At 44.1% G+C, this 26,952-nt stretch overlaps 1 protein-coding gene across 6 annotated transcripts in view; it reads left to right on the top strand.

Moving 5' to 3' along the window:
• The window catches only part of TTN (titin), a 266,446-nt gene that overhangs the window by 54,061 nt on the left and 185,433 nt on the right, over nucleotides 1-26,952 (top strand). For 3 of the 6 annotated variants that reach the window (XM_080927460.1, XM_080927459.1, XM_080927463.1), the window contains 21 exons: nucleotides 14,208-14,486; nucleotides 16,606-17,169; nucleotides 18,065-18,346; nucleotides 18,448-18,726; nucleotides 19,133-19,411; nucleotides 19,508-19,786; nucleotides 19,896-20,183; nucleotides 20,290-20,568; nucleotides 20,653-20,934; nucleotides 21,026-21,304; nucleotides 21,417-21,695; nucleotides 21,792-22,070; nucleotides 22,412-22,699; nucleotides 22,821-23,099; nucleotides 23,252-23,533; nucleotides 23,634-23,912; nucleotides 24,030-24,308; nucleotides 24,415-24,693; nucleotides 24,796-25,083; nucleotides 25,327-25,605; nucleotides 25,807-26,088. In XM_080927460.1, coding sequence (XP_080783586.1) covers nucleotides 14,208-14,486; nucleotides 16,606-17,169; nucleotides 18,065-18,346; nucleotides 18,448-18,726; nucleotides 19,133-19,411; nucleotides 19,508-19,786; nucleotides 19,896-20,183; nucleotides 20,290-20,568; nucleotides 20,653-20,934; nucleotides 21,026-21,304; nucleotides 21,417-21,695; nucleotides 21,792-22,070; nucleotides 22,412-22,699; nucleotides 22,821-23,099; nucleotides 23,252-23,533; nucleotides 23,634-23,912; nucleotides 24,030-24,308; nucleotides 24,415-24,693; nucleotides 24,796-25,083; nucleotides 25,327-25,605; nucleotides 25,807-26,088 — 6,183 coding nt within the window. Of the gene's footprint in view, nucleotides 1-999; nucleotides 7,490-14,207; nucleotides 14,487-16,605; nucleotides 17,170-18,064; nucleotides 18,347-18,447; nucleotides 18,727-19,132; nucleotides 19,412-19,507; nucleotides 19,787-19,895; nucleotides 20,184-20,289; nucleotides 20,569-20,652; nucleotides 20,935-21,025; nucleotides 21,305-21,416; nucleotides 21,696-21,791; nucleotides 22,071-22,411; nucleotides 22,700-22,820; nucleotides 23,100-23,251; nucleotides 23,534-23,633; nucleotides 23,913-24,029; nucleotides 24,309-24,414; nucleotides 24,694-24,795; nucleotides 25,084-25,326; nucleotides 25,606-25,806; nucleotides 26,089-26,952 lie in introns of those variants that run through there. The other 3 variants (XM_080927462.1, XM_080927464.1, XM_080927461.1) reach the window with 2 other exon arrangements.

Below are 26,952 nucleotides of genomic sequence, written 5' to 3'. Positions count from 1 at the left end.
CTCCTAGGATCTTTGAGAATATGGCACAGGTGTACAAATCTATCTCTTCCTATGTCGCATGCCCGATTTAGTATGCTGACGGTTATGTGCATTTCATGGTAAATGGTTAGATGGTAATTTAAAAAAAAAAATCTTACATTGAAACTTTATCAGCTGCGTTCAGTTTTATGTTTGCAGCCATCTTGAGAAGCGTGTACTATGACCGGTTGTCATTTTAATGCATGAAATCGCGGGAGTAGAGGTTTGCTCTCAAATCACGGTGAAGTGAATCGAACAACGGGGGTTAACCTGTCATTTCCAGAATGCAATGTCATGAATGAATTATAATAGAAATGCTACTTTTTGTAGGATGTGTGGAAACCTTACATTCCCATTCTTGGTCTAGACCTTGTGCACACAGATCACTTTAACATGATATGTCTCTTATACTGGCTTGCAGATAGCTAGCTCATGTGACCCTTGCCTGCTCTACTTTGCATATTGTTGTGACTGTATAGCTGTATTAGTTCGAATAAACGCCTTCTCATTTTATGTCATTTAATTATTGACGGTTATAGTTCTCTATATTTTTAAATAGTTAACTATCAAAATTTTAATATTTTAATCTCCAATCAAACGGATCAGAAAGGGCGTTTATTCTCCTCTCTGCAAGTCAGGTAAGATTTCTCTCTTAGCCATCAAAACAGCAAAGTTGTCCTGCTCACAAAAACAAACACACACAGGAATATGTTACTTTTGAGATGCACTTTTGCTTGTTCAAGAAGAAATTTCAACAGTCTGAAGACAAGGCCAGACTACGAACGGTTGTCGTGTCAGAGTCTTTTAAACAGAGCATGGTGTTGCGTTTATTCGAACAAATATGGTGAGTGAATTTTTTACGGATTTGTGAGACTCTGTAGCATGCACTTCATTTTCTATTTTACAAATTTCATTTATTTTTCAACTTCTCCAAGTGCTGTGGAAAATAGTAAAATGCCTTGTGATTTAATTGTCTTTCAGAAGGACTCTTTGAGGGGGACGCCGACAGCACAAGAGACACACGGGGAGCCTTCTCTGACTCTGAAGACACAGACCAGCACTCCCTGATGGCCAGGAGATATGCACATAGAATGTCATCCACAAGCTCCTGGCCTGAATGTTTCAAGCCTACTTTTACCCAAAGACTCACATCTCAATATGTTTTAGAGGGTGACGCTGTGGTGTTTACGTGCAGTCTGGTTGCCTATCCAACTCCAGAAATGACTTGGTTTCATAATAACAGGCCTATCCCACCAGGTCTCCGCCGGGTTATAAGAAGCGAGAATGGCTTAGACCAACACTCGTCCAGCTTAGAGGTAAAAAGGGTCCAAGCCCGAGACTCTGGGGGTTACAGGTTCTTGGCAGTTAATAGTGAGGGGTCTGCCGAGTCCAGTGCATCTCTGCATGTTATCCAGAAAGGGCAAGATGAGAGATACTTAGAGTTTCTGAAAAGGGCCGAACAGACATGTGAAAGCGTGCGGGGTCTCGGTGAGAGGAGAGAAGAGAGAATAAAGGTTGGCTTGAGATTTACTGGCTCCCCCTTTAACAAAAAGCAAGATGTGGAACAGAAGGGGATGGTGAGAACCATCCACTTTAGGACAGCGAGCCCTGTCAGGAGAGCAGACTATGTATACGAAGACGAGTGGTCAGAAAGCAAACTTGATATTAGAGGGTGCCTGAGTGAAAGTGAGAGTTTCCTAGACGACGAAACCAAAATGAAGTTGCAGCGGTTACGGGAGGCGAGAAAAATCTTCTTAGAGAAAAGGAAATTGTGTCTTTTAGACGTGTCATCTGAAATAAACTCGATGACCGTGCGAAGTCAGGATGTTGTTAGAGAAGCTCTGTTCTCCAGAGAGGAAGGGAAGAGTGGGTTTGTATGTGAGGCTGCTGAAGGCACGGATAGGCTCGATAACACAGCAGAAGGAGTCATCCAGAATCCCTACTCCCTCCCTAACCAAACATATCCAAATAGGGAACCTCCTTCAAGTATCCAAACCACTGGGAATGAAGATCTCCAGACTGAAACTAGCCTGGACCAAGAGTCATTTCAGGAAGAAAGCCTCCCGGAAGGCTCTCTGTATGAGCATGTCCTAGTAGCTGAAAGCCCACAAGCCAAGGAGCAGTTCGAAGAATCTGTGAACAGCACCATGATCAGAGAGTCATCCACGTTCATCTCTAGTGAGGAAATGCATGAATATAAGAGTAGAGAGATATGTGAGGCTCCTGAAAAGATGTCTCAAGTTCTCACACCATATCCCAGTGAACCCTGGGATACACTTGCAAGTGCTAAAGACCCCGAACACACAGATAGCAGAGGAGGGACACAGAAGGGTGGGCGACAGGGGCAAGGCCATGCTTCCACGAAAGCGGAAGAATTCAAAGTAGAACATGAGGAGGAAACACGATCTTTTGAAAATTACTTCCAGAGACATCCACAGCGTGGCCCACCTTCGTTTCTCCAGGATATTGAATCTCAAGAAGTTTGGGAGGGTGACAGCTGTGAATTTGTGTGTCATTTTCAAGGTTACCCTCAGCCCATTGTGACATGGTATAGCAATGACATGCCCCTACCGCGTAATCAAGGTTTTACCACTCACACGTCTGAGAACTCCTCAACGTTAACCTTTCCTTCTGTTCATCTCCAACATGGAGGCTCTGTGACCTGTGTGCTGTTTAACCAGTATGGGACAGTAAAAGCAACCAGTATGCTTAGAGTGAGGGCAAAGCCAAGGTATGATTCCCAGCCTCATAAGGTCCCAGTGTGGCCGGACAACACAGACGAAGAAGAGGAGCTAGCCTTGGTGTTTGACCAAGCAAGAGGCATTCATCCATGTTTTCATCAAGAGAGGCAAGAGCATCTTCATATGTTAAAAGCTCACCTCCCCGAACTCCCCTCTGCAGACAGAGAGGGACTCTCCTTCCCTGTGGAAATTCAGATAACGGCAGCCACTCCAACCCCAGAACAGAACAGAGAGTGTAAGGAGCTGTTTGAGTCGGAGCCTGAAGCAACGCCTCAAGGTCACGCCATCCAGTCACCAAAACACAAATTCATATTCTCCTCTGATATTACTAATGAGCCACCAAAAATGCTTCAGGAAATGCCAAGGAGGGCCAGTTGTAGGGAAGGGGATTCTGTAATGCTCGAATGCTTAATATCGGGGGAGCCCCAGCCGGTAGTCACATGGTTTCACAACGGAGTTCTTGTGAAGCCCAGCCAGAAGTTTGAGATTGAAGAAGTTAATTGTAGCTACAGGTTATATATTAATGACATCCATTCACACTATTCTGGAAGGTATCAATGCGTGGCTGAAAACGATTCAGGCATAGCTGAGAGTATTTTGGACTTAACTGTAGAGCCCATCACTTACAGGGAATATAGTCAGTTAGAAAATATAGGTGGGATTTATACACGATATTCCAAAAGCCAACAAACACAAGTTCAGGAGGAATCTGTAAGGACACATTTCTTTGATAATCCAGTTGGTCCTTTTGCCACCCAATCAAATATAAAAGAATATGCTATAAGGGAGTATTTTCAAAGCCTTGAGACAGTTGGGCAGGCGGACGAGAGAAACAAGGTATACTATCCAACTTCTAGTGAAAATCTATCCAGGTCTACACAGGGTGCTTCCATACCCACGGACATCAGTACGCCTCACAGAACTGAATTCTTACAATCCCAAGATGAGGGACATGTACAGGAGAGGTCTCAGTCGCTCCAAGCAGAAGCTGCCATTTATCCATTTGCTGATGATTTCAGAGAAGCTAACATTAGAAACAAAGTCAAAGACGATTTTGGATATCATGGACAAGAATGGGGAAATATGAAAGGACATTCTCAAGGTGATTATGTGCTGACGATCCACTCCACGGAAACCTCTGACGTAGTTCAGGATGTGAAAGACTTGCCCATCACTACCTGTGAAGAAGCCCTCGAAGGAGAAAGGTACTACCCAGGGAAGAAAGTTAAGCATAAGATCATTGCATTTGAAAAGCTGCAGCGTGCAGAAAAGGGGGTTTTAGAAAAAAGACGGACCAAGAAATCCTTTGTTACAGACCCGCCAAAGAAATGGGATAATCGGGAGTTTTCATTAAAGCACAAAGAATCAGGTTTGAGCAGTGTGCATCAGGCAGAGGAAGTGACTTCGCACACAGAAGCAGATTCATCTAACATCGTAATGGATTTGAAGCAACTTTGCTCTCAAGCTCATGGGGAATCTGAAATAGAAGAGAAGGGACGGCAGGAAGAAAAGTTTCTCCTAGATCAAGAAAAGGTTGAGCTTGAAGCACCCGTTACATTTGACCTAAAGCAGTTTCACTCACAGATAGAAAGTACAGGCATGAACTTCCAAGATTTGGCCAATGGCCAACAAGATAAAAGCTCTTTAAAAATTCAGAAACCTGCTTCAGAAATGGCTAATCCTGGAGACATTGTCTTTGATCTAAAGCAAATGTATTCTCACATAGAAGATCCAAGTGAGGCCTTCCAGGGGCAAGAAACTGAGACCAGGCAGGAAATGTGCCTCGAAGAAGAGATCCCTGTCTACACAAGCTTTCATTATGCCCAGGAAGAAAACACAGCGATTTTTAAAGCTGGTCATGAGCCTGAAGTGCTCCCTGGAGAATCACAGGCTTTATTTCAGACTCCATCGGTTGGTATGGAGGAAGCTAACGTTTTTGAGACCAGTGCTTCTGGAGAAAACGGAGAGAAGAGTTTAGTCTCACAGTTGAAAAGGGCACTGAGTGAGAAAGAGCTTTTGCAGGATCATGAAATGGAGGAAGAGTTCCCCTTGGGACCAGCATGTGGTGTGACTCAGGGATATGAAGGAAATCTAGAAAACCCCAGAGGTGATGTGCATGGAGCTGACGCACCTCACAGACAGCTGTCTCTAAGCCAGGACTTGCCATTCTTGATGACAGGAGAGCAGCAGGGCCTCTCGGAACAGACAAGCGAGTCAATCGAGGCCTCAGGAGAAGAAATCTATCATGAAGTTCACGTTCAAAATGAAAGCCCTTTCCCCACCATGGAAGGAGAAAAGATTGAAAAAATTTTGCCCGAAACTCTCGCTAGATTGGAGGAGACCCAAACAATGGAAGAAGGGGAATCTGAGGCCTCACTAACACAGTACTTACTTGCTGAGGGAAGGTATGAGGTGCCTGAAGTCAGAGACACTCAGTGGAAGGCACAACTCATTCAGAACACATCAGTCAGCTCAATGGAGGTTGAAGAAGTAACTTTCAGCACCGTCTATGAGTATTACAACCAGAAACAGGACTCCCTAGGGCGACCCTGCTCTCCTGAGTCTGACATTTCAATCGATGTGGGAAGCACCAGCAGCGAAGACTTGTCTGAGTTAGATCAGTTCTTCAGCCCACCATCGTCTGCAGAACACTTAGACTCCCCAAAGTCTCCAGATTGGTATTTTAAGCCTTCTGATATTGAGCAACCCATAGCAAATTCAAGAGCTGAGACTCTTGAGAGATATTCAACACCTTCTGAAGGTGAAATACCAGAAAGATTCTCCACTCCCCCAGGGGAGGCTCTGGAGAGATTTTCCACACCCTCAGAGGAGGCTTTGGAGAGATTTTCCACACCCTCAGGGGAGGCTCTGGAGAGATTTTCCACACCCCCAGGGGAGGCTCTGGAGAGATTTTCCACACCCCCAGGGGAGGCTCTGGAGAGATTTTCCACACCCCCAGGGGAGGCTCTGGAGAGATTTTCCACACCCCCAGGGGAGGCTCTGGAGAGATTTTTTACTCCACCAGGTGAGAAACTAGAGAGGGGTTTTATTCCTGCTAGAGGACCAAACCATACTAGAACGGGAAGCACAAACCTCTCAAAACTAGAAAGGGAAGACAGCACAGCAAGTGAGCATTTCCATACACCCACGGGCGAAAGGGGTTCACCTTATGAAACATGGCGTTCAGATTCATTCGGCACTCCCAACGAAGCCATCGAACCCAAAGACAATGAGATGCCTCCATCTTTCATCGCGCCACTAAGCAAAAGGAAGATATATGAAAATACGACATTAGGCTTCATCATTGAAGTTGAGGGTCTTCCGATTCCTGGTGTGAAATGGTACCGAAATAAATCCTTGCTGGAGCCAGATAACAGAACCAAAATGGAGAGGGTGGGCAATGTGTGTTCTCTGGAGATTTCCAACATTCAAAAAGGAGACGGGGGAGAATACATGTGCCATGCAGTGAACATCATAGGGGAGGCAAAGAGCTTTGCAAGCGTAGAAGTCATACCCCAGGAGCAAAAAGCAGTGGCCCTGCCGCCGCCGGTAACCCACCAACATGTCATGGAATTTGACGTGGCAAACACCAACTCATCGAGAACGCCTTCTCCTCAAGAGATTGTCCTGGAAGTGGAATTAAGTGAGAAAGATGTGGAGGAATTTGAGAGGCAGGTGAAGATAGTCACGGTCCCCGAATTTACTCCTGATCACAAAAGTATGATCGTGAGCATGGATATTCTCCCGCTGAATGTGGTAGATCCCGGGGCGGGTTTCCAGGGGAAAGAAGGCAGGGAGTTTAAGATCGATCTAGAAGCCTTTGAAATGCCGCCTCGCTTTATAACGCCCATCTGCGACTTTAGAATTCCAGAGAAGTCCACTGCCACGTTCAAATGTTTGGTCATAGGCATTCCTCCCCCAGAAGTCAAATGGTATAAGGAGTATATGTGCATTGAGCCGGATGGCACCAAGTATGTGATTAGCGCGGAGAAAGGGAGCCACAGCCTTAAAATCCACGATGTCGGCCCTTCCGACTGTGCCACATACAGATGCAGAGCTCTGAACCGGGCAGGCGAGGCCATCTGCCGAGGTTTCCTCACCATGGGAGAATCCCAAGTCTCTGCTGTGGTCAGCAGGGCCAGCAAAGTGACTTTAAGCAGTCAGAAGGAGGAACTAGTCTTAAGGAGCAAATACGCAGACAGCTTTTTTGAATTCCAGGTGGTGGACGGCCCTCCCAGGTTCATCAAAGGCATTTCTGATTGTCATGCACTCTTAGGGACAGCCGCCTATTTTCAGTGCTTAGTCCGAGGTTCGCCAAGACCCACTGTTTCTTGGTACAAAGATGGAGCGGTGGTCCAAGGGTCAAGGGTCAGTGCTGAGGAAAGTGGTGTAGGATTCCACAATCTGTTCATAACAGGCTTAACGAAAAGTGACCAGGGGGAGTACAGTTGTGTAGCTACGAACAACTCAGGAATGGCTAGGAGCTCTGCCAGCCTCACCCTCTCAAAGTGGGATATCTCAGGGTCTCGGTCACCCCCAGAGTCTATGGGTTAGCCGCCTTCCTAGTGTAGCCACTTTTTTTTTGGATCATGACCCTGAAGACCCATGGAGATAGTCTTTCTGTATAGAGATCTCATCTCCTCTGTGCCTGTATATACTCTGTGATCTAAACCCTGAAGCCACCTTTGTCAGCTACACCATGTGTCATCCAGCATGATTAAACACCTCCTTGGGTACCCAGTTGTTTGTGTTTGTACTTCTCCGTCACCTCTCCTCCACAGAGCATCTCAGCATCTTCTTTCAGCCCATACACTATTAGATGCACGGTAGAAAGAAGGGTGACCATGTTGGATAACTGTGTGAACAACCTGGTAAGAGAAAACTGCCTCTGGCCCAAAGTAGTTTTTTAATTAGAAGCCTCTTAGCATTCAGACACACCTTTGTTGATTTAGTCAGACATAGGAGGGCGAAAACAAGCAGTAAACCCAATTTTGCCCGAATGGTAGCCAACTTCATAGTCTGTTTATGTTGCCATCTTGCTAACTGGGCGTACTAAAGGTTATGATCTTTCCACATTGAGAAATATTTTCTTTTCTCATTTGGGGCATCAAGTAAAGTGCAAAGTTCATTTATCACTGACCTGGGGGTACTACCACATTCATCTAAATATGAAATTTTACCTATATGCCAGTGTCAGACTCTTGGAGTGAGACAGAAGAAGGTAAGAAGCTATCACAATAAAAACAATATGGTAGTTTTTGTTTAGTATATATGACAATGGATTAAGTTTTCTTATTATTTTTATAGAATTTTAAGCTTTAAAAATAACTAGAAATCAACAAATACTCAAATTCTAGCAGGACGCTTATGTTTATAAGGTGAATTTTCAATTTTGTTTTTTAACTTTAATAATTCATGGTGCTTTCATATTGTGACTATGAATCAATGTGGACCTTGGCCTTTTGCAAATAAGACATAATAAATATGAAAAAAATTCCATTATCTTATATAACAATGTGGAGTTAAGTCAAAAGGCCTCATAGGTTATAAAGCCAATAGAAAGATTCTTTGTCGCCTAATGTAACTAAATATAACAGTAAGTTTCAGCTTGTAACAGATGAGAACCACAGGAGATAATGAGATTATTAGTCTAGCCTTCCATCCTTAAGTTATGACCATGACCTACTGGCTGCACTTGAGGACTGCACGCAGCAATATTTAAGGATCGGTGTATTAATTGTATTTATTTCAGATTTAATTTCCATAAGAACTTACATCCTGTTTCTTTTATCTGGTGATGTTATCTTAACAATGGAAGTTCCCACACATCATCCAAATCAAGATTAGAAGCATGTGTAAGAAATGAGCAGACTAGTCAATTGTGTCCTTTCCCTCAGTTTAAAAAAAAAAAAATCATAGTTTTTTTTTAATGACCACCATCTAGTGGTAGATAAGCAATTGTAGAACAATGATTTTTTACTTCAACCACAAAGTACATATACTTTTGGTAATAATTTAGATATAATATGCCACACCAGCATCCCTGACTACATAACACCTTTGGTAATAATTTAGATATAAAATACCACTAGAGTCCCTGAGGTAAAACTAATTCTGTAGCAAAGGGAATTAAATTTTTCCCCTACGTTTAGTCATGTGCTGCATGTTCAATTAATTAAAAGTCCATGTCATAGCCAACATGACAGACACACTTACCAAGCAGAGTCACATTTATAAATTTTGAAAAGCAAATGAAAACAGGGAAGGAGGAAAATGCTTTCATATTCGTTGATCTTTAAATGTACACTTTTTTTCCCGGAAGAATGAAAGCTTTGATTTTTCTTATGATGACCCCGTTTGTCTCAGATGTACTGAGCTTGAGGATGTGTTGAGTAATGATAACAGCTGAAAAGAGAAATAACCCTTCCCCACACTTCAAATCATTAAATGGAATCTGCTATTTTCAGTGACACACTATTTTAAAGCTTGGGCTGTTAATGTCCCCAGTGCTTGATGAAGGATTCCATGTGTTGCACAGAGTTGGATTTAAAAGTCATCACAAGATACTGTAGACTAAGGTAATTTTAACTACAGCTTTCATAGTTGGGCCCATTTGAGGCTCACGCACTGTATTCTTGTGTGTGTGATAAATATGCTGTGTTTTGAAATAGGAGAAACCTGTGAAAATTGTTTTTACACATCAGCAACTCACGGTACTTTGACGATAACCACATCTGTTCCCTTTGCAGGTATTTGGGGACTAAGGAGAAGGGGAAGCTAAGATACTTAGCACAGATGCAAAGCTAAGTGGCCACTGATAGTCTTTTAAGTATGAAGTCCTCAGTGGCCTATCAGGGACAGTCAGAAGTAGCTTAATAATAAGCATCCCACACTTGAACGTCTGTCCGAGCCCCCAGTTCATTCCACAAAGTTTGATTCCAGACAGGAAGGCTCTGCCCCTGTTTTCATCAGAGAAATATCAGACATTGAAATAAATGTTGAAGATGCAGCTAAATTGTCTGTTACTGTCACAAACCTACTGTTTTATGGACATGAGTCCTGCCTTCTAATACACTAAGACACTAGACCAGCAAGGGATTAAAGGACAAAACTATTCAGTGTAATATGAGGGAAGTGGATTAATAAAATTAAACTGCTTTTTATTTAGTCAATAAAACTTCCAGTAACTGGGCAGTCCAGCATCCCCAGGCAGCTGAATTAACAACCTGCCTCCTTTTGTCTCTCACTTGGTTGTTTGAGATCCCATTGAAGGAGTGTTTGGTACTTGGTGCTCCCCTTCGGTAAAGCTGTACAACTGCCTTACACAATAAATTATCAGCAATGTTTGGATATCAGAGTCATTTCTTTATTTCTGCCTTCTATTTTCTTAACTGTCTTATTATGAAATATTTCTTGAATATACTTCAAGACATGTTTTTATCTGAGTGATGGGAGACCTGATTTCCTAAGAAGAATGGTTTCTGCAGAAGTCAGAGTCAAACCTTTCCTGTAGCCTGATACAGGAAGGGCCCCAAACAGGCCTGGAACTTGGAATCCCCCTGCCTCAGCCTTCTAACCTAGGACTATACCTGGCTAGCCTCTGATTTTGTTATTGTTGCTGATATCCACTTAGAAGTGCCCTCTTAAACATGTTTTCTTTGAAAATGATTGTTTAATTCAAGAAAATCCTATATAATAATTCTGTCTTTTTAGAAGTTGATGTAAGTAACCCTGGATTTATGATTTATTAAATATATAGCTAGCACTTTTTCAAACTTCAGGTCCAGATGTATATCACATTTGTGAACCCTAGCAGATGAATTGGATCTGAAGTTGCTTTCATGCGGTTGTTACAGCTGCTTGATTTTTCCACAATAGGCTAAGAAAGATAGGGATACGGTTTTTGATGAGTTAATCTCACCACAATCTTATTCCAGTGCAGAAGGCCACTAATTGGTGTCTAATTCTTTGATACTGTTTGTTAAACAAAATCGCATGGTGATGTCATTAATGATTTCTCTCCACACAGAAATTGCTAGCATTCTGTCTGCCAAGGAAGATTTTCAAACCTATAGTTCTGATCTACATTTACCTAATGCAAATGAAGCACTTGAACGTCTGTCCGAGCCCCCAGCTCATTACGTCCGGTTTGATTCCAGACAGGAAGGCTCTGCCCCGGTTTTCATCAGAGAAATATCGGATGTTGAAATAAGTGTTGAAGATGTAGCTAAATTGTCTGTTACTGTCATTGGCTACCCCAAGCCTAAAATTCAATGGTTCTTCAATGGGATGCTTTTAACCCCTTCTGCTGACTACAAATTTGTCTTTGATGAGGATAACCACAGCCTAATCATTCTGTTCACCAGATTTCAGGATGGGGGGGAATACACGTGCATGGCCACCAATGGGCACGGAAGGGCAGTGTGCAGCGCTCACCTAAAAGTAATCCCCAAAGGAGAGAGGAGCAAGGAGAAGGAATCGGTAGTGGAGAAAGTTCTGGAAAGGCCCGAAGGGCCTTGTCCTCCTTACTTTTTCAAGGAGTTAAAACCAGTGCACTGTGCCCCAGGAATCCCTGCTGTCTTTGAGTACTTGGTGCATGGAGAGCCTGCCCCCACTGTTTTGTGGTTCAAAGAAGACATCCCACTTTATACCAACGTTTGCTACACCATCATTCATAATCCCGATGGCTCGGGGACCTTCATTGTTAATGACCCTCAGAGGGGCGACAGTGGCCTGTACGTCTGTAAGGCTGAGAACCTGTGGGGGGTGTCTACCTGTGCCGCAGAGCTTCTTGTGCTTCTGGAAGACACAGATGTGCCGGATGCCTCCTGCAAGGAGGAGTCCACTTCAGGAATTCCCGGTGATTTTCTGGAAACATCTGCGAGGGGCCCTTTAGCGCAGACATTTCACTCACAGCAGGAAATTACAGCTTTTGCCATCTCAGAAGCTGCTTTAATTGCAGAGGAAAAGCTGCAACCTTCTTACGGGCAGCCCATTGACAGCGGTGAGCTGGGTACTGGGGTGACTCTAGGGGCTCAAAAGCCTCAACCTGTTGTCATGCCCACTCCCCAAGGCGCTGGGGAGGTACCTCCCATTGATGGTACTGTTCATGTACAGCCAGTCAAAGAACCGCCCCCCACTTCACACCTGCAGACTGTCCAGTCTCAGAGAACCCTCCCCGAGGAAGATACCCTACTGTTTGAAGAGCCTGAGGAAATCTTCCCAGGCGCCTCATCTGCAGCACAGGTGAGCTCAGTCACTGGCAAGCCTCTGATCACCTTAACAGCTGAACCCAAAGGGAAATACCCACAGTCTTCTACAGCCTCTCCCGACCCTTCGCTTCTGGCCTCTGCGACTGAAGAAACACTTCATCCAGGAGAAACAACAATCCCAGAAGTAGACAAGGAGCAAAGAGCCCTCCTCCTGAGTCAGAGTTTAGCTGAGGGACATGTGGAAAGTTTAGAGGGGCCTGATGTTGCTGTCTCTAACATGCGCTCTGAGCCCCAAGTCCCTTTCCAACATACATACACAGAAGAAGGCAAAGTCCTGATGGCTAATGCAGACACCCTAGAAAGCTCAGGGCAAGATGTCGCCCTGAGGACCGAGGAGGGCAAGTCCCTAAGCTTCCCACTAACACTTGAGGAAAATCAGGTTCTACTTAAGGAAGAGCAGTCAGAGGTCATGACGGTACCCACTAGCCAAACCTCTAAGTCTGAGAAAGAGCCCGAGGCAGTCAAGGGAGTGAAGGAAGTACAAGAAAGTGACCTGCTTTCTAAGGAAACAGTGTTTGCTAGTGTCCCTGAAGAGCAGCGGTTACAGCTGAAAACTCAGGTCCGCAGGGCTTTGCAAGCAGCTGTGGCCAGGGAGCAAGCAAGTCTTTTCTCTGAGTGGCTCAGAAACATTGACAAGGTGGAGGTCACCGCCGTAAGCTTCACCCAAGAGCCCAAACGTATTGTGTGCACCTATCTTATTACCTCAGTGGAATCGCTAACTGAAGAGTTAACTGTCACTATTGAAGACATAGATCCTCAAATGGCTAACCTGGAAACGGAACTGAAGGATGCCTTGTGCTCCATCGTCTGTGAGGAAATAAACATCCTAATGGCTGAGGATCCCAGGTTTCAGGGAGAAGACAAAGGAGGAAGAGGTCGCCTTTCTGATGCACAGGAAGTTGAAGCCATTATAGAAGCGGAAGCTGACTCTAAGTACCTTGTCTCCAAAGAAGAGGTCAGTTGTTTGAATGTGGAAAGTCAGTTCAAAAATAGAGATACTGATGAGGGTCCACAGGCTGAAACTCTGGAGGCAGCAGAAGAGAATGGTCCCCAGAAGACCATGACAGTGAGGCCACAAGAAGAAGCCGAGGGCACCTTAGCTGACCTTTGCCCTACTATACTTAAACACTTAGTGGACGCCATCTCTGAGGAAGGAGATACTGTCCACCTTACATCCTCCATAGCAAACGCTCAGGAGGTGAACTGGTATTTCAAGGGTAACCCGGTGCCTCCAGATGCAAAGTTCAAGTGTTTGAAAGAGCAGAACGCCTACACTCTGGTGATCGAGGCCGTAAAGATGGAGGATGAAGGGGAGTATGTCTGCGAAGCCTCAAATGACAGCGGGAAAGCAGTGACGTCCGCAAAGCTCACTGTGGGAGAAGGAGGTTGGACCCTAAGGGTTAAATGCACCAGGCACTGTGCTAATGCCCACCACTTTGTAATGACGTAGACGCCACCACTGGCTTTTCACAACCTACCACTCTTCCAGAATGCCAGCTGTTTAGAGTAGGAATGCGAGGACAGACACAATCATGGTTTTTAACTTCCGTTTCTCTCTGCCTGATTGGGTCATACATTATCATAACCACTACTTACTTCTCAAATAAAACATATTCTAATGTATGTTTTATAGTGATGAACACGATTCCATATGGAATGGTTTTGATAATAATACGATAAAAAGTTTTCAGTGCATAGGCGCTCTGAAACCACCAGGCTCTTCTCTGAAGTCAGCGTGGCCATGATTAGTCATCTTCTCTTTCTGTCTGTTGGCTGTTGTCTCACCTCACTGCGTCAACTGGCCTGTCTTGTTTGCTTTCACCTTATTCTCAGTTCCTAGACGGCAGGGCGTATTTCCACGGTGAATCCTGCGCCTGTGCATGCACACACGTTGCCTTCGGTTTTAATAATTTCCCCGCCATTCACCGCAGAGTAACAACAGAAAATGTCACATGCTGCTTTTTTGCCCTCGTTTTATTTATTTATTTATTTATTTATTTATTTATTTATTTATTTTGCTTTGCCTTCTGGATGATCCTTATCTTCCAGTCACATGCCTTAGAACTGTCTCACCCATTTCAACTGTCGGATTTCGTTAACAGCGGCAGAAGCCAGTCTGCAAAGAGAAATGCAGGATTCCAGGAAGGAGGCTAATGGGTTCTGCTTCCATTTGCAGCTGCCCCTGTGATCAAAAGGAGGATTGAGCCCCTGGAAGTAGCCCTCGGCCACCTCGCCAAATTCACCTGCGAGATCCAAGGAGCCCCCAACGTCCGGTTCCAGTGGTTCAAAGCCGGCAGAGAGATTTACGAAAGCGACAAGTGCTCCATTCGGTCCTCAAACTACGTCTCCAGCCTGGAGATCCTGAGGACGCAGGTCGTTGACTGCGGCGAGTACACCTGCAAAGCCTCCAATGAGTACGGTAGTGTCAGCTGCACGGCCACGCTAACCGTGACAGGTAAATGGCACGCGCAGACAGGGGTACAGGCGCTGCCTCTCACCGTGAGTGTTGCTTTTCATACAGGTGCAGAGTGTCACCAGCTGGGGACACTGACCCCCTCCGTGGTGTCCTCCGTGGTGTCACGCTGATTGAGCCCACAGCGGGTATGGGGACAAGTCATTCTTCATAGTCACATTTCTATCAGCAGCCAGAGCAAATGTTCCTTTCTTTGAGGGGAAAATGTTAAGTCATCAAACGAGTCTGACTTTGCTTTTAGTATAAAACATTTGAGAAATGTTTGGCAATAAAAATAAAAACTAAAAATAAATAAATAGCCAGGCAGTGGTGGCACACACCTTAATCCCAGCATTCAAGAGACTGAGGCAGATGGATCCGTGAGTTTGAGGCCAACTTGGTCTACTGAGTGAGTTCCGGGACAGCCAGGGCCACATAGAAAACCTTATCTCAAAAAAAAAAAAAAAAAAATCCTCTATATTCTTAATAATAACAACCCAAATAACCAATCAGAAATAGTGACAGAGGTTTTTTTTTTTTAAAAAAAAAGCCAGAATATGCATCTAAAGATAAACAAAGTTCAGTAATAAGACAGGCCCTAGGGCAGGACTTCAAAGTAAGGATGCTCACTCTAAACTTCTAACTTTAAAATAAGGGCAATTTCACAAATACTTTCCTCTCAATTTCCTATGACACAAAAAGTAAATTTCATTTTGTTAATCCCCAACAAATTTTGCATTTCCTCCTTGTCAAAAAAAAAAAAAATTAGTCCCTTTCTTTCCTTCCTTTTTTTCCTCTTCCCCCTTTTCTTTTTTCTTTTTCTTTCCCTCCCTCCTTCTCTCTTTTCTTCCTTTCCTCCCTCCCTCCCTCCCTCCCTTCCCTCCCCCTCCTCCTTCTCTGGGGGGTGGGGTCTAGACTCAGCACTGATGAAGGAGATGCTTCTGGGTAGGGGAGTTGCTCTTACGTGAAGTCTTATTCCATGAGGATGTGAAGGGGAAGGAAGCCTGCTCATCCACCTCAGAAAAAGGAGTTTTTTGAAACATCTTTTATCTTTGAAACTTTATTTCACAGTAGAAAATCTCTGAGATTCTAGGAAACCTGCTACAGTGACCCAGCCAGGACGGTTTTCAGTCTGGACCCACGTTTCCACACAGACAATACTTTGGCATTCTTCTTCACTTTTTTTTTTTTTTTTTTTTGAGATGTATATGATTGCACTATTTACCCTTTCTTCATTCTATCCCCTCCCGTATAACCACCCCCTTGCTTTCTCTTTTCATTATCCCATGGCCTCTTTTTTGTTAATTGTTGTTACATGCATTATATATATATTCCTAAATAAACCCATTCGGTCTGTAATGTTACTTGCAGGTTTTTAGGACTATTTGGTATTAGGTGACCAATTGGTGTGCTCCTCCCTGGGAAAGACTACTTTCTCAGCATTTCTTAGCTGCCTGTAGGGGCTGAGGTCTCATGGACTTTCTTCCATGATGGTACTATTCTGAAAGACAGTTAAGGATTCTTTACACAGATCAGCCCAGCCAAGTAATGAGGCTGAACCAAAGATTCAGCTCCTTTGTTTCTAGAAGACAGGGAGATAGAGTCTGTGTCTTTTGTCAACAAGAGGGGTGCCTCATACTTTGCTTCATAATGGAGAACGGGACGTTTCTGCTGTGGAATATTGTGCACAATTGTGTTTAAGTGATGTGTGGATGCCCTGGCATTTGTCAGAGGCTTAGAATGACCTCTGCAAGGTTCCGTAATGTTTTAGTCTTACCCCATTTTCAGTCTACCTGTGAGTTTTCTTCTGGTCTTCTAATTTACAAAAGAAAAATGCCAACTGAATTGCTTGTTATATTGTGCCATCTTTTTGACCCTCTGGTGTAGCAGACAAAGCCTTAGCAACACTGCTTCGGGGTGGGAACACATGTTTGCTAGAGACAGTTAAGAATATTCATTCTTCTCCTTACCCAACCTCCAGTCCTACTCTCCTACTGTTATTTAAGGTAATGTCTTCTGTTCACCTAACGACGTAACATACCTCTTCTCTGTCTTGGAATATGTCATTGCAGCGGAAACTTTGATGGAGGCCACATGTAACACGAGAACCTTTCTTTTGCAGAGGCGTATCCACCAACGTTTCTCTCCCGGCCCAAGTCCCTTACGACTTTTGTGGGTAAGGCAGCCAAGTTTCTCTGCACGGTGTCAGGGACTCCGGTGATTGAGACCATCTGGCAGAAAGACGGTGCTGCCTTGTCGCCGTCACCTGACTGCAGGATTTCAGATGCAGACAACAAGCACAGCTTAGAACTCTCAAATCTTACTGTTCAGGACAGGGGTGTTTACTCTTGTAAGGCTTCCAACAAATTCGGAGCAGATATCTGCCAAGCTGAGCTGACCATCATTGACAAACCCCACTTCATTAAAGAGTTAGAGGCTGTGCAGTCAGCCATCAATAAAAGGATCCACCTTGAATGCCAAGTAGATGAGGACAGGAAAGTTACAATCACATGGAGCAAAGATGGGCAAAAGCTGCCTGCTGGGAAAGATTACAAGATCTATTTTGAAGATAAAATAGCATCTCTTGAGATTCCTCTGGCCAAACTAAAAGATTCTGGAACCTATACGTGCACGGCTTCCAACGAGGCTGGGAGCAGTTCCTCATCTGCCACAGTCGCTGTCAGAGGTAAGAGTCCCTGGCAGTGCTTGGCCACTTCCTGTCTGACAGGAAGCCTTAGAAGGGCCGCTCTCTTCTGTGAACATTCTCTGATAGCTCTACCATCCACACCCTGTGCTATTGGTTACATTCCCAACATCACACAACCTCTGGGTCTGGGGAGGCCCTGACATGATTTGGTTGGCTGTTGTTTGGTCAGTTTTATTTTTGTTTAATCTTCCTTAGAATTCACTCGCTTTGTTTTTATTTTAACAAAGGCAGTTAGTTATCTATCTTGCTTGCAATTATAATGTACGGACAACTCTTAGCCATCTTCTTTTTAAATAATTTATTTTGAAATGATAATGAATTACTTAATTTCCCTTTCCTCCCTCTTACCTACCCCAACACCCCTCCTTGTTCTCTTTCAAATGAGCTACCTCTGTTTTTTTTTTTTTACTATTATTAACTGTTGTTGTCTACACATATACATACATAAACATACCCTACTTCATCTGTATAATGGTGGTGGTACATCCAGGACTAACCGTTTGGTATTGAATAACCAATTGACATGCATTTCATTCCTTGGCTGCCCGTAGTCCTTTGTATGAGGGCTGGTGGGACACCCTGCCCCATCCTGTCCGCCACCCACTTTAGCATGTCTTTCACTGGTGTCTCGGTTCAGAAAGTCCCTCTTCATGTACATACAGTCTGCTTGCTTGTGTCTTGTTTTTTTTTCCTTTGTCCTCTGTATCAAGGGATGAGAAAGGTGTTTCTGAATGAAGGAAAGAGCAGGGTGTATCATGGCTTGCTCAAGAAGTTTTGTCAAGATTTGTTTTCCGTCTTTTGTCACGTGTCTGCTTCTCTTTTGTGGTGTGTATGCTTCACCTCCATTTTTTTTCCCCCCCCGCACATCACATAGAACCGCCCTCCTTTGTGAAGAAGGTGGATCCCTCTTATTTAATGGTCCCGGGTGAGTCGGCGCGCCTCCATTGCAAGCTGAAAGGCTCGCCCGTGATCCAGGTCACCTGGTTCAAAAATAACAAGGAACTTAGTGAAAGTAACACAGTCCGCATATCTTTTGTCAACTCTGAGGCTGTCCTCGACATCACGGACGTCAAAGTCGATGACAGCGGCACATACTCCTGCGAAGCCACCAACGATGTGGGCAGTGACAGCTGCAGTGCTGAAGTAGTTATCAAAGGTCTGTCTGCCGAGTTACCATCGCTCGCTTTCCTGAGAGCATTTGCCTTTCGTTTGCTTGTAGCTCACCCACAGCTCACCGTGTGCTTTGTGCTTTTGTAGAGCCGCCTTCTTTCATCAAAGCTCTTGAGCCCGCAGACATAGTGCGAGGGGCCAACGCTCTGCTCCAATGTGAGATTTCGGGCACGGGACCCTTTGAAGTTAACTGGTTTAAAGACAAGAAGCAAATCCGAAGTAGCAAGAAGTACAGGTTGTTTACTCAGAAGACGTTTGTGTTTCTGGAAATCACCTCTTTCAACAGTGCTGACGTTGGTGATTACGAATGTGTAGTTGCTAATGAAGTTGGAAAGTGTGGCTGTGTGGCCACACACTTATTAAAAGGTTAGTGAGGGAGGGTGAGGGTTTCCTGTCAATTGTCCAAATGGCTTTTTTTAACCCAGGGGAAAGAAAACTAATTCTTTTCTCTTCTTCTGGTCTTTCCAGTGGGTTTTGTCTTAGTTTAAACTTGGGGCCCAGAGTTTTCATTCAAGTCTTTATCTCGATATGAGAGCAGAAATATTTATTAATTCATAACAAAGGAGAATCGCATAAAAAGTCATTTTGTTTGCTGACATTTATTTTCTGTGCCTCTCTTGAGTGGAATTGTTAATTCTTCTTAGAGTGTCTTTCTTCTTGCAAATAATCAAGTGTTGGGAGATGGTTGTATTGGACAAGTCTCTGCAGCAGTAGAGATGGGGCTGAGAAAGTGTGGGGACTGAAAACATGTCTGCTCTCTTTCGATAACCAGAACCACCAACCTTTGTCAAGAAAGTAGATGATTTTACAGCCCTAGCAGGACAAACCGTTACCTTACAAGCTGCCGTGAGAGGGTCGGAACCCATTTCCGTCATGTGGATGAAAGGCCAAGAAGTCATTAAAGAAGATGGAAAAATCAAAATGAGCTTTTCTAATGGAGTTGCGGTCCTGACCATCCCTGATGTTCAGACTAGCTTGTGTGGCAAATACACATGCCTGGCTGAAAACGAAGCTGGGAGCCAAACGTCTGTTGGGGAATTGATAGTTAAAGGTTCGTGTAGGGACTTTTTAACTTCTAATTGCCCTTTCCCATAAAGTGAACCCTTGGTTCACACTGAGGTACCCTAACTGTCCGATCCCTTTATAGAGCCTGCCAAAATCATCGAGCGAGCAGAACTGATCCAGGTGACCGCAGGAGACCCAGCCACTCTGGAATACACAGTCTCAGGCACCCCAGAACTCAAGCCCAAGTGGTACAAAGATGGGAGACCCTTGGTTGCTAGTAAAAAGTACCGAATCAGTTTTAAAAACAACCTTGCCCAACTGAAATTTTATTCCGCTGAACTGCATGACAGTGGCCAGTACACCTTCGAGATTTCCAACGAAGTCGGCAGCAGCTCCTGTGAGACCACATTTACCGTGTTAGGTTAGTAGTTTTAGGAAACCATGTTACGTGGAGCTCTACAATCCAACAAAATTGTCCAAATAGGCAGTCCGCCATGTTGATCTTGCTTTCTTTCTTATGCCGTGAACAGATCGAGACATCGCCCCGCTTTTCACCAAACCCTTACGTAACGTGGACAGTGTCGTTGGCGGTGCCTGCAGGCTAGACTGCAAAATCGCAGGCTCCCTCCCCATGAGGGTTTCCTGGTTTAAGGATGGCAAAGAAATCACTGCTTCTGACAGATACCAGGTAGCCTTTGTGGAAGGCACAGCCTCTTTGGAGATCAGCCGAGTAGACATGAACGATGCAGGGAATTTCACCTGCCGGGCCACAAATTCCGTGGGAAGCAAAGACAGCAGCGGAGCCCTGATTGTGCAAGGTTGGCTAGGGACTTTGTAGTTTGCTTTACCAGTTCAAATTAAGTCCACTTCCATTGGGTCCAGACTTGTAACGCCTTCAAATTCTGTCTTCTACCTCTTCTTCAGAACCACCCAGCTTTGTAACTAAGCCTGGGTCCAGGGATGTTCTGCCTGGCTCTGCAGTCTGTCTGAAGAGTACTTTCCAAGGATCCACTCCTCTTACTGTCAGGTGGTTTAAGGGCGACAAAGAGTTGGTTTCTGGTGGCAGCTGTTACATAACCAAAGAAGCTTCCGAGACTTCACTGGAGCTCTACGCAGTGAAAACCACAGATTCGGGCACTTACACGTGCAAAGTCAGCAACGTAGCCGGGAGTGTGGAGTGCAGTGCAAACTTGTTTGTGAAAGGTTTGCATTCTTCCCTTGACACCTCTTTCTACATACGCGCCTTCCTCTTTCCACTGCTTCTTAATGACTCTCTTCCTTCCACAGAGCCTGCTACATTTGTTGAAAAGTTAGAGCCATCACAGCTGTTAAAGAAAGGAGATGCCACTCAGCTGGCCTGCAAAGTCACGGGTACCCCTCCAATTAAGATAACGTGGTTTGCAAATGACCGTGAACTGAGGGAGAGCAGCAAACACAAAATGTCTTTTGTGGAGTCCAGTGCGGTCTTAAAGCTTACAGATGTGGCCATTGAAGACAGTGGCGAGTATATGTGTGAGGCTCAAAACGAGGCTGGCAGTGACCACTGCACTAGCATTATCATAGTCAAAGGTTGGTTCTCACTTCATCCCCGTGTGACTGACATCTGAGCCCTCAGCACAGATCCTTGCCCATTAACGTAAGCCGTTCTCTTCTCCTATAGAGTCACCTTACTTCACCAAGGAGTTTAAGTCCATGGAGGTATTGAAGGAGTATGATGTCATGCTGCTGGCTGAGGTGGCAGGCACCCCTCCCTTTGAGATCACTTGGTTCAAAGACAACACAACCCTTCGAAGTGGTAGAAAGTATAAAACCTTCATTCAGGATCAGCTGGTTAGCCTGCAGGTCCTCAAGTTTGTAGCTGCCGATGCAGGTGAATACCAGTGCCGGGTGACCAACGAGGTGGGCAGCAGCACCTGCAGTGCCAGGGTGACATTAAGAGGTCAGTGTTGGCTTAGTTGGTGGACGGGCTCTTCTACGCAGACAGATCTTAAGTTTCTAGATTCAGTCTTGCCGTAGCCCTGGTACTGATTGAGAACCCATTCTTCTGATAGAACCCCCGTCCTTCATTAAGAAGATTGAAACCACCAGCTCCCTCCGTGGAGGTACGGCTGCCTTCCAGGCCACTCTGAAAGGCTCCTTGCCAATCACTGTGACTTGGTTAAAAGACAACGAGGAGATCACCGAAGATGACAATATAAGAATGACGTTTGAGAACAACGTGGCTAGTCTGTATCTCAGTGGTATTGAGGTCAGACATGATGGGAAATATGTCTGTCAAGCCAAAAATGATGCAGGCATACAAAGGTCTTCTGCATTACTCTCGGTCAAAGGTTGGTTCGGAAATCTGCCTTGGGTTGGAGGGAGACGGATAATAGGCCATACAGCTGGGCACTTTACAGCCCTTGTCTGTCCTTTGTTTTCTACAGAACCTGCAACAATAACCGAGGAGGCTGTGTCTATAGATGTCACTCAAGGAGACCCAGCCACTTTGCAAGTTAAATTTTCAGGGACTAAGGAGATTTCAGCCAAATGGTTTAAGGATGGCCAAGAACTCACCCTGGGTCCAAAATACAAAATCACTGTTACGGACACAGTCTCAATACTAAAGATTATTTCCACAGAGAAGAAAGATAGTGGAGAATATACTTTTGAGGTCCAAAACGATGTCGGGAGAAGCAGCTGCAAGGCTAGCATTAATGTCTTAGGTTGGTGTTGATTTCTATTGGTAGGAGTTGAGTATTTCCGGAGCTCTTCTTGGTTTATGATCTAAGAAAAAGCACAGGGCTCTGGGCATAGTTTAGTAATAAAGTACACTTGGTTTGTATGTGCAAGATACTGGGTTCAGGGCTTAGCACCTTGTGCTCAGAGGTAGGGATGTGGGGAATAGAGAGAAAGGAAGATGGAGAGGGAGGTAGAGAGAGAGATAAAGAGGGAGAAGGAGAAGGAGATAGAGAGGGAGAAAGAGAAGGAGAAGGAAAGGGAGAATATTAAATGAGGACAAACATAGCTGGATTAACCCAACTTTTTCTTGCTTTGTGTTGGCTAGATCTTATTATACCACCTTCTTTCACCAAAAAGCTGAGAAAAATGGACAGTATCAAAGGATCCTTTATTGACTTAGAGTGTATAGTGGCTGGATCACATCCCATAAGCATCCAGTGGTTCAAAGACGACCAGGAAATCTCAGCTAGCGACAAGTACAAATTCTCTTTTCACGACAACACCGCCTTCTTAGAGATCAGTCAGCTGGAAGGCACAGACAGTGGCACATACACCTGTTCTGCTACCAACAAGGCAGGTCACAGCCAGTGCAGTGGTCACTTGACAGTCAAAGGTTGGCAATTTTTATCTTCTCCTTTCCCAACTTTATTGCCTTACACGTCTTAATCCCCCCCCTTCATTGAGTTCTAAAATAAACCTGTCCTTCTCTTTTGCTTCCTGTTCTTTCATCCCAGAACCCCCTTACTTCCTGGAAAAGCCTCAGTCACAAGATGTGAATCCCAGCACAAGGGTTCAATTGAAGGCTCTTGTGGGTGGCACTGTACCCATGACAATAAAGTGGTTTAAAGATAACAAGGAGCTGCACCCCGGGGCAGCTCGCTCGGTTTGGAAGGACGACACCTCCACCATTCTTGAACTCTTTTCAGCCAAAGCTGCTGACTCCGGGACCTACATCTGCCAGCTAAGCAATGATGTTGGCATGACCAGCAGTAAAGCCACCATCTTTGTCAAAGGTCTGGCTTCTAGGTCATCTCTTTTCCCTTGCTTGCCTAACTGGTCTTTAGGAAGGGGAAGTTTATTAAGAAAATGGTTTTGTTTGTTGGGCTTTGTTTTAAAAACCATTCAGCATGTCACTCTTCTTCTTCTTCTTTTTCTTCATCTTTAGAACCTCCTCAGTTTATTAAGAAGCCCAGCCCAGTGCTAGTGCTGAGGAATGGACAATCAACAGCATTTGAATGCCAAGTAACAGGCACCGCTGAAATCAGAGTGTCTTGGTATCTGGATGGGAATGAAATCACAGACCTTAGGAAATATGACATTTCTTTTGTGGATGGCTTAGCCACTTTCCAGATTTCTAATGCCAGGGTTGAAAATAGCGGAACGTACGTCTGCGAAGCTCGAAATGACGCAGGCACTGCGAGCTGCAGCATTGAACTAAAAGTAAAAGGTTGGTTATGGAATCGGCTTCACATTTTAGCTGAGCTGCTTGCGGGACCCGCGGCTTCTCTTGAGTTAAGCTCCTCTCTGTCTTTCTTTTGACCCTGTAGAGCCCCCCACCTTTATCAGGGAGCTGGAGCCCGTGGAGGTAGTCAAGGACAGCGACGTGGAGCTGGAGTGTGAAGTCATGGGGACAACTCCATTTGAAGTCACTTGGCTGAAGAATAACAAGGAAATCCGAAGTGGCAAAAAATACACAATGTCTGAGAAGATGTCAGTGTTTTACCTGCACATAACTAAGTGTGACCCTTCAGACGTTGGTGAATATCAGTGCATCATAGCCAACGAAGGAGGCAGCTGCTCCTGCAATGCACGAGTTGCCTTAAAAGGTCAGTCACGTGCTAGGAGCAGCCTCTGAGTCAAAATGCTGGGTGCTCTTTAATTATAGGGAGTGAGTACGAGTTAAAAGCTGCCTCTTCTTGAACCACTGTCTCATTTAATCACAGAACCACCATCGTTCATCAAGAAGATAGAAAATGTCACCACCGTCCTGAAGAGCTCCGCTACCTTTCAGAGCACTGTGGCAGGCTCACCTCCCATTGCTATAAACTGGCTAAAAGATGACCAGATTCTTGAGGAGAATGACAATGTCTATATTTCTTTTGAGAACAGTGTGGCCACACTTCAAATCCGAAGTGTGGACAATGGGCACAGTGGGCGGTACACATGTCAAGCCAAGAATGAGTCAGGAACTGAGAGGTGTTATGCTTTCCTCTTAGTACAAGGTTGGTGAGCTATTCCCTTTAAATAGTGCTCTACAGAGATGGTTTTCTAGGCATATTCTAATAGAATCACCACTCTAACTTCTGCGTATTTTCATTCTTACTACAGAACCTGCTCAAATCATAGAGAAAGCTAAGTCAGTTGATGTCACTGAGAAAGACCCAGTCACCTTGGAGTGCGTAGTGGCTGGAACACCAGAACTCAAAGTCAAATGGCTTAAAGATGGGAAACCAATTGTACCCAGTAGATATTTTTCAATGAGTTTTGAGAATAATGTGGCCAGCTTTAGGATTCAGTCAGTAATGAAACAAGACAGTGGACAGTACACGTTCAAAGTAGAAAACGACTTTGGAAGCAGTAGCTGTGATGCCTACCTGAGAGTATTAGGTGTGTATCTTTGCCCCGCCCACTACCCTACCTTATAGCATAGACCTTGTAGGTGAGTAGCAACAGACTAATGGCTGTGTTTTTGCTGTTTGCCTTGGATAGACCAAGATATTCCCCCATCGTTCACCAAAAAGTTAACCAAAATGGAGAAAGTTCTGGGTTCTTCTATCCACATGGAGTGCAAGGTTTCTGGGTCACTTCCTATCAGTGCTCAATGGTTTAAAGATGGAAAAGAAATATCTACGAGTGCAAAATACAGACTTGTATGTCATGAAAACACCGTGTCGCTGGACGTTAGTAATCTGGAATTAGAAGACACTGCAAATTACACTTGCAAGGTGTCCAATGTAGCAGGAGACAACGCCTGTAGTGGCATCTTAACTGTGAAAGGTCAGAGCTCCTTCCTGTCTTCTAAGTTCTTCTTTGTAGGCACTTGTAAAACATCATGCCTAACCTTGTATCCTCAGAGGTAAAAAAAAAAATCTTAATAATTCTGTCTCTTTCTATTCACATTCATTGGGTTCAAGAAATGTTTAATCGTTACCTCTTTTCATAAGTTGTTTTTTTATATGTTCATAAAAATAATTGAGCTACAACGGCTATAACTAAATATGACTCTCTTAAAATCTGTAGAACCACCAAGCTTCCTAGTGAAACCTGAGAGGCAGCAAGCTATACCAGATTCTACGGTGGAATTTAAGGCTGTGCTGAAAGGAACACCACCATTCAAAATTAGATGGCTTAAAGATGATATAGAACTTGTCTCAGGACCCAAGTGTTTCATTGGCTTGGAAGGGTCAACCAGCTTCTTAAACCTCTACTCAGTGGATGCTTCCAAGACTGGACAGTATACTTGCCAAGTTACCAATGATGTTGGTAGCGACTCTTGCACTACAATGTTGCTTGTGACAGGTGTGCAAGTTTGATTGTCTTATGTTTCTGTCTGACCCGTGCCTCTGTTGTTTTTGTACTCTGCAACAGTGCAGCTTTCTAACTCAGTAGGGTGTGTTTCCCAGATCTTGCCCTGTCTCTCCCTTTCCTACAGATCACCTAATTGGACTTTTGTGGTTTGTTGTTCTTCATTCATAACTTTTCTTTTCCCTGACTCTTTAGAACCACCGAAGTTTGTAAAGAAATTAGAAGCTTCCAAAATAGTAAAAGCAGGAGACTCCACAAGATTGGAGTGCAAGATTACTGGATCTCCAGAAATACGAGTTGTGTGGTATAGAAATGAACATGAGCTCACAGCCAGTGATAAATACCAGATGACTTTCATTGACTCAGTGGCTGTCATACAGATGAACAGCCTCGGGACAGAGGACAGTGGAGATTTCATCTGCGAGGCCCAGAATCCTGCTGGTAGCACCAGCTGCAGTACCAAGGTTATAGTAAAAGGTAGAAATATCTTTCTTTTTCTCATTCATGGAAACCCGGGTCTCATGGCTCCCTCACTACTTTCTTAGTTTCTATCTCAAAGCCAGAATATTTAAAAAAAATATAGACATATGTCCCCAGTTGAATGTCCTTTCCTCTTAAGTTTATTTTACATTCAGGTGGTCATTTTGAGATATTTTTCTTGTAATTCTAATACTGTTATTCTGATCACCTAACACTTGACCAAGCATTGAATTAGATATTTCAAAACACATGTATAAAAATAAATAGAAAAAATTTCAAAGTAATCTTTTGATTTTACTCACATTACAACTATATCAGGATCCTTAGTATGGTCTGTACCATAATGATGCATGCAATGTATAAAGAATATAGATTTTAATATTACATCTTTAAAACAGCAACAATGTTTTCCCTCTTTCTCAAGAATCAGCTCCTATCTTTAAAAATGTAAATCTCCTGTGGCACAAATACCACTACTATTCTCTACAGCCATCTCCCAGCATGCTTTGCCACAATGCTCACATTTGTCATGTTAATTATTACAATAGCCATTTCCCTAAAGGGAAGACTCAGAATATGGCTATTATTGTGACTTTTCAGTGCCTCTTCTGTAAAGCGTAAATGACATTTTTTTTTTCTAAAGGCAAAATTCCACAGCTCATAAAATTCCCACTCATTGATATATTTGTTCATTTATAAATTCTCTATCAATCTATATAGTCCAAAATAATCGGCACATTGAATTTCTCAGCTGTGACTTCTAAGATGTATCTTGGCTCTCCACCCCTCTGGCTGATTATCTTATAAAAGCTCCGAAGTGATCTTGCTTCCTACACATGCTAACATCTTAAACCATGCTTC

Source organism: Micromys minutus (genome assembly GCF_963924665.1).
Source record: "Micromys minutus genome assembly, chromosome: 13".
In the NCBI taxonomy this organism is placed as follows: Eukaryota; Metazoa; Chordata; class Mammalia; order Rodentia; family Muridae; genus Micromys; species Micromys minutus.
This window is presented reverse-complemented; position numbering and strand designations above follow the sequence as displayed.